A 12952-nucleotide genomic window follows, 5' to 3' on the forward strand; every position below is an offset into this window, starting at 1 on the left:
ACATGATGACCTAACCATTTGGGAGCAGGTTCTGTAAGTAACAGAAAGCCTACCCTACAATGGCCTATTGACCAAACTGAGGCTAATTTTTCTCTCACATTCAAAATCAGAGGCAGACGGCTCTGAGTTCGCTGAGGCAGGTCCATCACGTCACCACTGGCTGAGACAGGCTCTTTCCATTAGTCTGCAGTCCTCAGGGTCCCAAACTGGATCATCCCCACAGCATCTCTGTAAAAACTCTGAATGTGTCTACATTTGTATGTCATTTCATCTCAACAGGAAAACCACAAGGCAATCAAGTTGAAGGACCTGTGTTAGTGGAGATCCATGTAGAACCTCCGGGAGTTCGGATATAAATTCAAAATGTAAGGATGGAGATTTAGGATGTGTTCATTTGTTTCCTATGCAGCACTGAGCCAAAGGGGCCCAGTGTGGTAATGCCCCATGGCTAGATGGCAAAGGACTGAGCACTGTCACACCTGACAGCTTGGAAGAGCGACATTGCCAAATCGTGGCCTGGCCAGGCTTCCACCCAAGAGAAGAAAGCCAGTCTGCAGGCCAAGGGGCAGGCAGAAAGTCCTCTTGATGCCCCTCTACTTTATTTGAGCCTCCAACTCTGTTCCTGACCCTTTCTGCTCTCCTTCTCAGGCCAAGAGCCCCACAGGCTGCTCCTTCCTTGGGCTTCCTTTCTTCCTCCAGGGTGGCAAGAAAGACTCAAGTATGGGTTCAGTTTTGCATAGAAGAAATTGGGAGCCCTTTCCGTATGCTCTGTTATGTGGCAGGGGGGAAAAGGCAAAAGAAACAGCTCCAATTTCATTATAAAAGAAGGCACACACTAAAAATGAAGTCTAAAGCTACCCTAAAGCACGCACACACATATCTACATATGTATATAGACGTGTTATTTTAGGACCTAAACCCAATATGAATAAAGATGGTCAAATCCCAAATCCCATACTCATGTTTCCAATGACTTCATCACAGGAGTGTTCTCTGAAGCCTCAGTGTTTTTAAAACTCATGTAATTGTGCTAATTCATCTTTGAAGTAAAAAAAACCTTCACAAGTGCTCATGCTTATTCAGATTTAAAGCAGAAAACCACTGGTCATGCTTATGTTGGACACAGTGTTATTCCAGTATCTCATTTCAGGTTTTAAGCAATCGTGTATTCCCAGAATACCCATAAGACACATCTAAGCAAAGAAAGTTAAAAATGGTGTCACACAGTGGGAAGGACGAGTTGGGGAGGGGTGGAGGAAGGGTTAAGAAGAGAGGGGGGCAAACAGGAAGAGAGGAAAGAAAGTATGTATTAGTGCCCGGGGCACATCGGACATTTTACTGCAATTCTTGGGCTGCCTGGTGTCAAGTGAAGCGCTTTTAGGAACTACCTTATTTTACTAATTTTTAAAAGCACGTTTCCTCACATTTAACTTCTCTGAAACTTGGAAGTAACTTGCCATCAGTGGTATGATCGATATAATTGGAAACATATAAAATAATGACACTTCTTGTAATTTAAGGTACCATAGGATTAATGAAATATGCTGTGTTCAGTGTTTCTGGGACATTTGGGAGATATTATAATAGTGTATATATATTATATATGTATATATATACATATCAGTATAAACTTACAATAGCATACAAAATATCACTTTCTAGGCCTAATATTCCCATGCTGTGACAGCAGTAGAAGCAAGTGATTTATAACCATTTTGGTCATTTTACCTTTTCTTCCTTTTTCTAAATATTTATTTTATATTGGTGCAAAACACATATAGAACATATTCCTGTAAAAGAAATATAATCAATACTGTTCGAAACACAAAACAGTAAAGGTCAAAAGGACTCTTGGAGAACATCCACTGAAATCCTCCCATTTTACAAACAAAGAAGCCACTTCTGAGGAGGGTCTGACTTGCTTGGGGATGTCCAACTATTCCCTGGCAGAGCCAGCCAGGGAATCTGTCTCTGGGCCCCTCCCTGACCCTGTTCTTGCCACTCTGTTCCTCCAACGTTCATGCTGCTGTAAGCTGCTGCTTCTATATGGCATCCCAGATAAAAGTATTAGATAACTAAAAACCACAGCATAGAAATGCACATATGTGCCCAGGCACCCAGCTTTTTAAATGTCAAAACAGGTTGTTCTTTGGGTTTCACTTTTTGCAGCATTAACTTGCCCGAAAAATTGCATGTTCTGAAACAGCCAGCAGAGGGAGTCTTTACTTCTCAGTGAGCACAAACAGAGAAAACAGGATGTTTTGAAAACTACAACTTTAACATTGTTAACCCTATGGACGTCCTATTATAATTACAAGAGTTTTAAAAAGTTTAAAGCCATTTTAAAATATTCTTAATTTGAATGTTTCAGATAAACCATGTGTACATCTTCAATAAGGATTTTTTTTTGGCTATATATATATACATATAAATATGTATAGTATATATATACACACATATATATATGTATATATATACTATACACATACACTGTATATAAAGTCACCTCAGTAACAACCTTTCCTAGAACTCGAGCTGGAGTTTCTCCCTAGTATTTTAGAAAGATGATGTCAAAATAATTCTTTGAATCTTGATAGAACTACCCAAACGAATTTGACTTCTGAAACTATAAAATAAAATTCTTGATATTTTCACAAACACAAGTGAATGTACATGTCCAAACACGCATGCTGATTAGGACGCATTTACACTCACTCTCTGACAATGGTATGTGTGCCAAAAATGATTTTCGAATTCCTCTTTAGGAACTGTCTGAAGAGCAAGTATTATTTGTTTCTATCTTCCAGGGGTAGAAAATCTTTACCCTACCCTCTCAGAGGGTTTAATATCTGAAGTTACCAAATGTCTTTCTTCTTTCTTCTGCCAAAAAGAGATTGTTATTTTCTAGATTTGACTTGGGGTCCTGGGGCACGGCCAGGAGAGCCAGCCCTGAGACTGCCCCCAAGCAAGGGTGAGACTGTTGGTCATCCCGACGATTTTTAATCTGCTTTCATTGCCAAATGCGGACCAGGTGTCGTGGTTTACAAAACGACATGGGTTGGGACGCCTGGGTGGCTCAGTCGGTTAAGCATCTGCCTTCGGCTCAGGTCATGATCCCAGGGTCCTGGGATCGAGTCCCACATCGGGTTCCCTGCTCAGTGGGGAGCCTGCTTCTCCCTCTGCCTGCCTCTCTCTGACAAATAAATAAATAAATAAAGTCTTTAAAGAAAACAAAACAACAACAAAAAAAAACAAGTTATGGCCCCCATTCACATAGAGTTTCATCCCTGGTGCTCATGGTGATGGTGGACTTTGGAGTCCGCTCTGTGATCAGATCCTAAGCCACCAGACCAGTGATAAGTCCTAGATTCCTCATTCTATAGAACGGGCAAATAGCTGGCAAACTCATAGGACTCAATTAATATATGTGATTTTTACTATAAATTTTTGAAAGCAAATAAGGCATTTAGTAAGTCTCAAGAGACTCCCACAGTCCCGCTGAGCTCTAAGGAACTCCGACATATGGTTTAGTCACTACCTCTTTGAGGCAAGATGGAGTGCACAGCAAGGAAAAATGACAAGAGGGAAAGAGAGATGCGGGAAGGTGGGACTGGTCCAACGAGAGGACTGAGGAGAGGGCAGAGTGCACTGAGTGGTGAATGCAGACGGCTCTGCAGCAGGCACGCCCATGAGGCTGGGAGAGTCAGCCTCTGGCAGGCACGGTGCTGACCCGGTGCTCAGTCCTGCCCGGACACTGACCAGACATGTGCTTTGGGCAGGACACTTAACCTCTCCCCCGCCACCACCACCCCAAGCTTCACATTCCTCATCCCAAACTGGGTTTGGGTTCTTAGGAGGACTAAAGAGAATGTGTCATCAGCGCTGAACACATTAGAGCTGTTTTTATTTTATAGGTGTGTGTCACGGGCAGTGAGTGTACCAAGCTGTCCACAGCAGCAAGCTGGAGCTGGATAAAGGTCATGAAGAGGCAGGGTGGACCGGCTGAGGTGGACCCTGAGGGTATGCCTCTTCACCACAGCTGTGAAATGAAGGGAGAATGAAGTGAATGCAACAGGAAGACAAATGTATCAACTAATAGTAATTATATACCAACTTTGTACCTTCCCTGTGTTGGGCACTTGAGTCCAGAGATGATCAAGTGACACAGTCCCTGCCATCATACAGTTAACATTCCAGTAATGTCACCTTTGTCTACCGAAACAATGTCTTCACATTAGGCACAACTTTACCTCTTTCAAATACAGAACCCTGCCTGATTCTTCCCAGGACAGTGAAAAGACAAATAAGCTAAACTATCTTACTATAATTAAATCTGTTCCCAGATTTTTTTAAAAAATTCACCAGCATTTAATAGTCAAATTAATTTTTTTTAATTCAATTAGAGCCCCCCTAAAGTTACAGAAAAGGAGTTGAGGGAACCAGCACATGAAAGGTACACGGTCTTTCTCTCCCTGGCTGCATTATATCAAGGACAACTACTTTTTGTTTGATTTATTTGTTACAAGGGAGTTTTTAGGTAACTACCTCAATAGGACAGGGCACACACAAAAATTTAAATTCATAGTAATAGGGAGATTTTAAACTGTTTATGAAACTAGTAAAACATGCCATTTCATAGATGGGGGAGGGAAGGAACTCGCATTTGTTGATCTTCTACTATGTGTCAAGTACTTCTAAATACTCATCCTATTTAATCCTCACAACTGTTCTGTGAGGAAGCATCATTATCCCCAGAACAGAGAAACTGACTTTCAGAAATGTTTAAAAGAAGGCACCCAAAGTCACACCCCTGGTCAGTGACAGAGCTGAGCTCAAACTCAGAGCTTTCTGGCTCTAAAACACACAATCTTTACCGTATCACACTTCCTAAAAACTCACTTCTCAGGAAAAGAAACTTTTTGTGAAAACACAAAATCCATTTGTCCGTGTGGTACCCTTCCTAGATGGATATGCAGCAAAGTTACCCTGTAAACAATTAAAAGGACAGAAGAAAGATCAAGGTTTAGCAAGAATGAGAACTCCAGGTAAAGAGCAATAATCATACTCATTACCACATCACAACCCCCTCCCAAGCCAGCCAGCCATCTGTGGGTCTCCACTACCCTCCCCTCCTCAGGAAATCTACTCTCTCCCCACTTGCTATACCTTCTACTATCCCCATACAAGTATCAGAATACATGTGTCCAAAAAGCACAAACATATTGTATATCTGGAAACACAATAATAAAAATCCAAGGGACAAATATTTACTGAACGCCTAATATGTTGGAGGCACTTGGGGGATAGTGAGCTGCCCACCAGGAACCCCTGTTCCCCTCTCCCTTCCTGATGAGTCCTGACTCTGATCAAAAGGGCAGAATGTGGAGCTCAAGGCCTACATTTCCTGGCTTCCCCTGTCACCAGGTTTGGCCACGTGACAGAATCCCAGCCAGTAAAATGTAAGCAAAAGCTCCTAGTTACCTCAGGGTGCCATGTTAACATCTGATAGAGCGAGACGGCATGCCCTTGGTGCTTCCCATTTTGTATGCCAGGAATGTGAACAGGATGACTGGAGATTTGCATTCATCTTTCCATAAAAGGAAAAGAGACCCACACTCAGGAAGATACAACAGAAAGCAAGAAGGAGCTTGGTTGCCTCAGGACATTGTCGGGCTGCTACATTAGCTTTGGACGGAGTCTTCTTGTAAAGTGAAAGAAAAATAAATCTCCCTGTTTAATGTGCTGTCATTTCAGTTTTCTGGGTACATGAAATAAAAATTCAGCTCGTAACTGACAAAGCACTTTATTTAAACAATATCTTAAATTTTTAAAATCTGGATGTAAGAAAAGACACATTTTGAAAACCAAATAGTACAGGATTTATAAAAAACAAAAACAAAAACAAAACAAAACCAGACACACAGCAAAGCCAGAAGTCAAATCTGAGTCACCAGAAAGTCCCACAACTATGAAGGCTAGTAAGACTTCAGTTATCGGAAAAGGTAATCATAAAACTGCTGTGAGGGGCGCCTGGGTGGCTCAGTCATTAAGCGTCTGCCTTGGGCTCTGATCAGGATGGCGGGGTCCTGGGATCGAGCCCCCGCATCGGGCTCCCTGTTCGGCCGGAGGCCTGCTTCTCCCTCTCCCACTCCCCCTGCTTGTGTTCCCTCTCTCGCTGTCTCTCTCTCTCTGTCAAATAAATAAATAATAAAACTGCTGTCACATGGCAGTACCTACTGAATTAGGAAATTGGGAATTAAGGCATGTCCACGGGTACTGAATCAAGACACCACTAAGAAAGATGTGCTGAGAAAGTCTTGAAAAGCAGACTGAATCCCGGAGTTGTCTGCAGGCCATGGAGCATAAAACCGGGGGCAGAAGTACAGAGGGACAAATATCAAACAGTGTTTCGAGCACAAGGAAGAAAGCCACGTACTCAGCGGAGGCTCCACACGAGGCTGGGGAAGCCACTGGGCACACAGGCCCTAAGGCACAGGCAATACAACCATTTGGGCTGATTTTATATAAATTGAAAAGTTTCTGGGCAAAATAGTGATACGATAATCTGTATTCTTTCATTCTTTACAAAATTATTTTTAGAAAGTCATAGCAATGATTCTAACTGTATGAGGAAGGAAATGAATATAACATAAACTATTCTCTCATATAGACAGAGAATTGAATCTTCTGATAAATGGCATTGCTCCATATACAACTCATGAATTTCAGATTTTCAAAAGGATTCAAATCTTAAGGAAAATGTATTCAAGAAGTTATCCCTTTTTCTCCCTGAGATTTCAGAAGATGCTTCAGGATCATGTGTGCTTATGAATATCTCTCTTAATTGTAGTATGGATAAAAAATGCAGAAATGCTTGTAAACATAATTTGCAAAACAATGTAAATCTGATAGAGGCATGAAACATGCCTACTCACAGAATCAGAATATGGACATCTGGCCTTCTGATCTTGGAGGCTTTCTATAAAAAGAATATGAATTTTATATTACACTTAATGTATACTTTACAATCCTTGAATCTTTTGTTAATTCTCTGGGACCTTAAAATAGTTTCTTGATATAATGTACCAATCTAGACTGCTGGGTATAAATTCTCTTTCTCTCTTTCTCTCTCTCTCTCCACACACACACATACACACACACACTTTACCGCTTACAATTGCTTTTTGAATAAAATGTTTTCTACACTAGAACATATGGGAGTTGGTGGAGGTGCAGAGGGAGATGAAAGGATTTGCCTAAGCTAATTCCAGACTAGAAGTTGAATGGCAATTAAACATCCCATAAGGCAATGTCATTAACATATTAATTTCAGGAGGTAACACATATCTAGGAGAAACACACTTGAAGTCACAAGACCTAGATTCTATTTCTAGCTTTCCAGTGACCTTCTGGGTGACCTTGCATAAGTCAACACCCAAGAGACTCAGACTTCTCTCATAAAAAAAAAAAAAAAAAAAAAAAAAAAAGATATAACCTAGTAGTTATCTGAGAAAAATGCTATGAGGTAAAAGATTCATTCAGGGCATTTGGTGAGGATGTAACCATGTCTGATATGATGAAATCCTTGCTAGAACCATGATTAACCAGAATCAAGGAAATCGAACTCTAACAGAATTGGAGGAGACCAAAAATTTTTTTCTAAAACTTTGATAGAGAATCTACCAAAAGTCTCTGTTCCTCAAAGATCAAAGTGTATTTGATCTTCTACAAAAAAGACCCATACTGTGTTAAGGAGCCATGTTTAAAGTTCAAGTTCCTAGCCCCACTCTCAGGAGAATCTCATGGCCATTCAGATCAGATACATAGGGTGATAAGAAAATTACTCCCTAGTGCTATTAAGCATTTTCAGAAATGCCCTCAGCCTTTCAAATGATTAGGATTCCAGCTGGCAAATTATTTTTCAAGAGCCACTCATTCAGGATGAGCAAAGTTTATGCCAAACTTATGGAAAAGCACCGGCTGCCTTCTTGGGAAAATGAGAACCTGCCCCCGAAATACTCCAAGAGATGCTTGTACTAATTTGTCAGATCATCTTAAATTATGGTGCATATAGAAAATGACAAGATAATTACAAGTATGGAATAATTTTCTATCTTAGAAAAAAAAAAAAGTCATGGTGTGACCAGAGCAGATGGATGTTTTTTAGTCAGAAACATGCCCAATTCCTAAAATAAGAGATATTAAGATTTTCAGAATAGTCTTCTAGATAAGGGGTCCTTTGGGGGTTAAAATGCCAGGAGAAAGAAACAGTGTAAGTACTTTCACTAAATGGTGATGTCCTAAATTAATATGTAAATTTAATATGTGTACTCACTGGAAAGCAATAGCATGGAGCTGGGAATTTTGACTTACGTAATTATTACAGTAAAAACCTGACAAGCAGCTTATTATAAAAGACCAAGAGAAATCACAATGACGTGACCATCAGCAGCTCAGATTTAACATCAATTATAATCACAGCTTTCCAGAGTATTCTTATTCTGCTACTTACCAGTCAGTGCTGGATTTTCTAGCTGAGTTTCACTCACACCAACTGCCCCTGGACTAAGTGCTCAAAGTCCTTGAAAATGACAGCATCTCTTCCTAATGTTTTACACTCTAATAAGAAATGGTCTAAATATTTTAACTATGAAAATACAAAATATATTATTTGAGTCACAGAATTATAGACACCAATAAGACTGCAGAAAGCATTCAATGAAAATCTCTCAGCTCTCATGTTACAGGTGAGGAAGTAATGACCGCAAGTTTAAGCGACTTGCCCAAGGTCATACAGCTAGTAAACAGAGAGTCCAGATGCTATGCTTCCTACCACACCGACATGTCATCCGAAAGGACATGATGAAAGCTTCTTGGTTATTCTAAAGTGCAATATTAATTGCATAAAGAAGAACTCAAACCTAAGAACACACATTTGATACATATTAGTACACCTTTTCACATTCCAGTGAGTCAGGGAATCTCTACGGTCATTATTAATGCTTAGTCTAAATCAAAATAAAGATTCAAGTTCAAAGCAAAATATTTTTAATTAAATTTGCTTAAGATGAGAGAAAGGCATCAAGAAAGATAAAAAACAAATGTTGGCAAAATTACCATATACAATTCCAATGCCAAGTAAAAATGTCCCTAGTGAATAAATGGTCGACTGGATAAGAAAATAAACTGTAAACCTAAAAATTAAAAACAATAAAAAAGAGATACTTCTTTTTTTAAAAAACACCCTAGTTGTTACATTTGTCATTTTCAAACAAATTAAACCATGACCTTTGACTTAGGGAATACACTAATAGTTAACTAACAGTTAACTATTAAAAGTCAGGTACGGAATAAACACTCCAATTTCTAGTGTCACCAAAACCATTCAGAAAGCATATTGCCAAAGATGCGTTTTGGTGCGTTCTTTTTCTATATTAGAGATTTGATTCTTTAAGGATTTCAAGACATTGTTCTTATTTGGTGTATTTACAAGAAAAGTTTAGTTTATTCAGTTTTACTTAAATGCTACACTGCATGGTGCATTTATTATTACCTTATAAAAATATGATGCTGCAAGTAAGACATGGAAATAAGCTTTACAAAAAAACTAATAGATACAATATTTTCATACACAGGATTGATTGCATTAATAATTAACAGAAAGCTCTTTCACAAGGGACTATAATGGGAAGTTTTTCTTAAGCAAATAGGCAGCAATTCAATAGAAATTGGTAGAAACCAGAGGATAATAAACTGGTGCCATATGTTTAAACAGAAAAACAATTATATAGTCCATTCAACAATGAAGATGGATGTATTATGAATTATAGTGAAACAAAGAAACTTCTTCTCAGTAAACAAATATAAAACATAATAGCTAGCAGATTTCGTATTGAACTAAAGGCAAAGAGGCCTGAAGTTACAGAAGGAAAAAAAAAAAAAAGCAAAAGCTTCAATATACTCTCTAAATCACAATGCCCTGAAATCGAGACCAAACTGCTTTTACGTGGAGCTTTTTTACGACAGAGTTATTCTAGCACGGCATTTTCCCCCTTTGTCTAATTTCACTAATATACCCTTTAATTACCTCTAGCCTCAATGAATGACAGTCTCTCTCAGGATATGTCACTAAAGTTTCCAACATATTAATAAACACACAGTAATAGGAAGAAAGAAAAAGGAAAGAAAAAGGCAAAAGAAGTCACATACCCTTTTCTGTAGGACTATTGGTGTTATTGTCGGCAGAGTGACTCTTCTCGCACTCAGACTCATGCCTGCTCTTCGTAGAAGGATCCCCTCTCATAGATCATGGACAAAATGAAAGAAATCTTTTACAGTTACTCCTTGGGAATCTCAGGGCTCAGTGCAAAGAAACTAGGAAAGTAATAAATGTCACTCTGCTTATGTGATTCCAATCTACCCAAAGCCAATTAAGGATGGCTGTGGGACAGGACAAGGCAGCGACCAATCAAAGCTGGGAAAACTCTGCCTTTGTCCTTGGAAACACATTCTGATACTTTTGTTTATGATATTTAAAGAACCAGATTAACAGGCATCTAGTTCACTTAACTTTTTTTTCCAAAACAGTGCAATTTAATGCCATCTTTGTTGACAAAGCAGCTATGTCTTCAGTTTACTAAAACATTTCAACATATGGCAGATAAGGAACTGTTTACACGGATCTATTTAAAGTACATAAATATGCAGATGAGCTAAATTTACTTATGCAACTCATAAATTTGATAAATGGGTTGATTAGAACATATTATATAAGGTGCAAAAAATAATCCTGAGGTTAGAATTGGTCTCAAAGTATTAATTTATGCATTATAATAAAAAAATTTTAATATTCATTGATACATTTCATTTCTTAAACAGCTAAAATTTTTGTATTATGGACCTTTAAGCTATCCTTAAGGTTACACGCTTAAGTATTTCTGTTAAATATTACCTTAACAATCAACCTCAAAATAATAATGTTAAATATAAAGGGGGCATTAAACCACAATATATGAATTTCAAATGCTTATCAGTTTTTAAAAAGCACAGATCTCTGTAACTCAGCATCTTTCACTCAATTAAAAGCATTTAGACAATAATCATTGCTCAATGCAAACACAAAATTTTAACAACCATTTTGTCTTTATTCTTCTAATAACTGAAAACTGTATTCTAATACTTTGGGGGGATTGGAGGAGGGTCACAACTAAAACCATTGGTGGCTAACAAGAAAGTTTTCAAAATTTCAATGTGTCTAAATAAAGAGCAAAAGAAACACTCAACATGACAAAAATGTATTGTAGTATTAAAACTAATCTGAGTTACTATGATGGTAAGATCCCTGCTGAACTGATGACATCACAAGAATCTACTCTGTGCTCTTCAACCGCGTCACATGGAATGACCCACTGCAATCAGTACAAGGGACACTCCTTGTAATTTCTAGCTTACAAGGTAGTTGTAGTAACAGGGCAAAATGGAAGATTCTAGGCAACTCAAGACACAAACTTTCCATTTCATTATCTAGACTGCTACTAAAGCAGGGTTTGCTTAACTGCTGTACACTTGATGCTTTTGGGTGTGTTTTATATGCATGATGATCTCATATTCTTCAAAAGGAAAAGAGACACTACAAACTCTATAGAGTTCCCTACTTTGAATTTCAAAACCTGCATAGATCCCTCACAGTGGTACCTAGGGGGGGAAATTCACTTAATATAAAAAGTCACAGATGGATCTGGTTTGGGGGTATTCATTTGATCCTTATCCAATTAGGTTTATCGTGGCCTTCTAAAATAAAATTATCAATAAAAACCTACTAGTACTGGGAAGGGAATTACCATTTGTAAAGTGGAAGATTCTGGTTAACCTTAAGTCACTCTTTTGGCAGACCAACAATAACAAAGCCCACAGTAACTACATCATTTCAAGATTATTATCTGCAATATTTGGCTTTTTCTTCCTTCTTTTCTCAATTTAGTCTTTGGACATTACAAATAAGTGTTATCTCTGGTCTCAAGAAAGGGGTTCCACCATAATCAAAGCAATTCATTTCACTAAATAATGAGTCAAAGTCCCCACTATGTGTGAGGCGGTGTGTTCGGTGGTAGGAACATACTGTTGAATAAGATATGGTCACTGTCTCAAAGTGGAATAGAGAGAATTCATTTTTAATTTTAAAAAATCACACTCAACAGTGGGCTAGGTGAGTCTAATAGTGATTAAACTTCAAGTACCAGGGATGCACAAAAGTAGAAGAAATTACACATCATAGGTGAGATCACCACTTCAAGGAGAAAATGAGATTTTCTTTGACAAGTGATTAGGAGAAAAGACTATGCAGAACTTGATGCCTGATAAGGGAGATAAGTGAGGTTCCCAAAGCTGATTCCACATTTTGAGGTCTAGGCAGCTGGGAAGTCAAAGACTCTGTTTTACTTCACAAGATAGAGTTTTTTACACACTAAAATGAATCCTTCAAGTCAAAATGATGTCCAGGGTCTATATTTATTACAGTGCAATATACCTGCCCCATAAGGGCTTTAAAAAACACTTGACAGACAACTAGTGTGATAGGTCATCTCTTTGGAACACTTGAAAATTGAAGTTTATAAATTTTCAGTGAAAACCATGAAGAGCAAAATGTGGCATTTTGTGACTCTATGTTGCCAAAAAGGTCATCGTCTTTGAAAAATGAGACTTGCATACACTTTTCCTAGTCAATAGGCTGAAAGACTAATGAGATGACATTCACGCTTATGACAGGCAGAGGCTCATTTTTCAGTGATCTTTCCAAGTGTTCATATTGACTGCTTTATCTTACCTCCCACTCATTGTAGACACTGATTCAAAATTTAACTTTAGCCTATGCTTTTTTTTACCATTATTATAAATGACTTTCACACTCACTAACCTTGTCACCTGATCCTTAATTTCTTCAGCTTCTGCAAAA

At 38.4% G+C, this 12952-nt stretch overlaps 1 protein-coding gene across 3 annotated transcripts in view; it reads right to left on the bottom strand.

Moving 5' to 3' along the window:
• The window catches only part of GRB14 (growth factor receptor bound protein 14), a 116334-nt gene that overhangs the window by 52853 nt on the left and 50529 nt on the right, over positions 1-12952 (bottom strand). Inside the window, exon 1 of one of the 3 annotated variants that reach the window (XM_045868732.2) lies at positions 10210-10381. The exons of the other annotated variants lie outside the window; for them this stretch is intronic. Coding sequence (XP_045724688.1) covers positions 10210-10272 — 63 coding nt within the window. The 5' untranslated portion in view covers positions 10273-10381. Of the gene's footprint in view, positions 1-10209; positions 10382-12952 lie in introns of those variants that run through there. 3 annotated transcript variants of the gene reach the window in all.

This window comes from Mirounga angustirostris, unplaced genomic scaffold (genome assembly GCF_029215605.1).
Source record: "Mirounga angustirostris isolate CCGP_5_RB_7025 unplaced genomic scaffold, mMirAng1.0.hap1 SCAF_3, whole genome shotgun sequence".
NCBI classification, from domain to species: Eukaryota; Metazoa; Chordata; class Mammalia; order Carnivora; family Phocidae; genus Mirounga; species Mirounga angustirostris.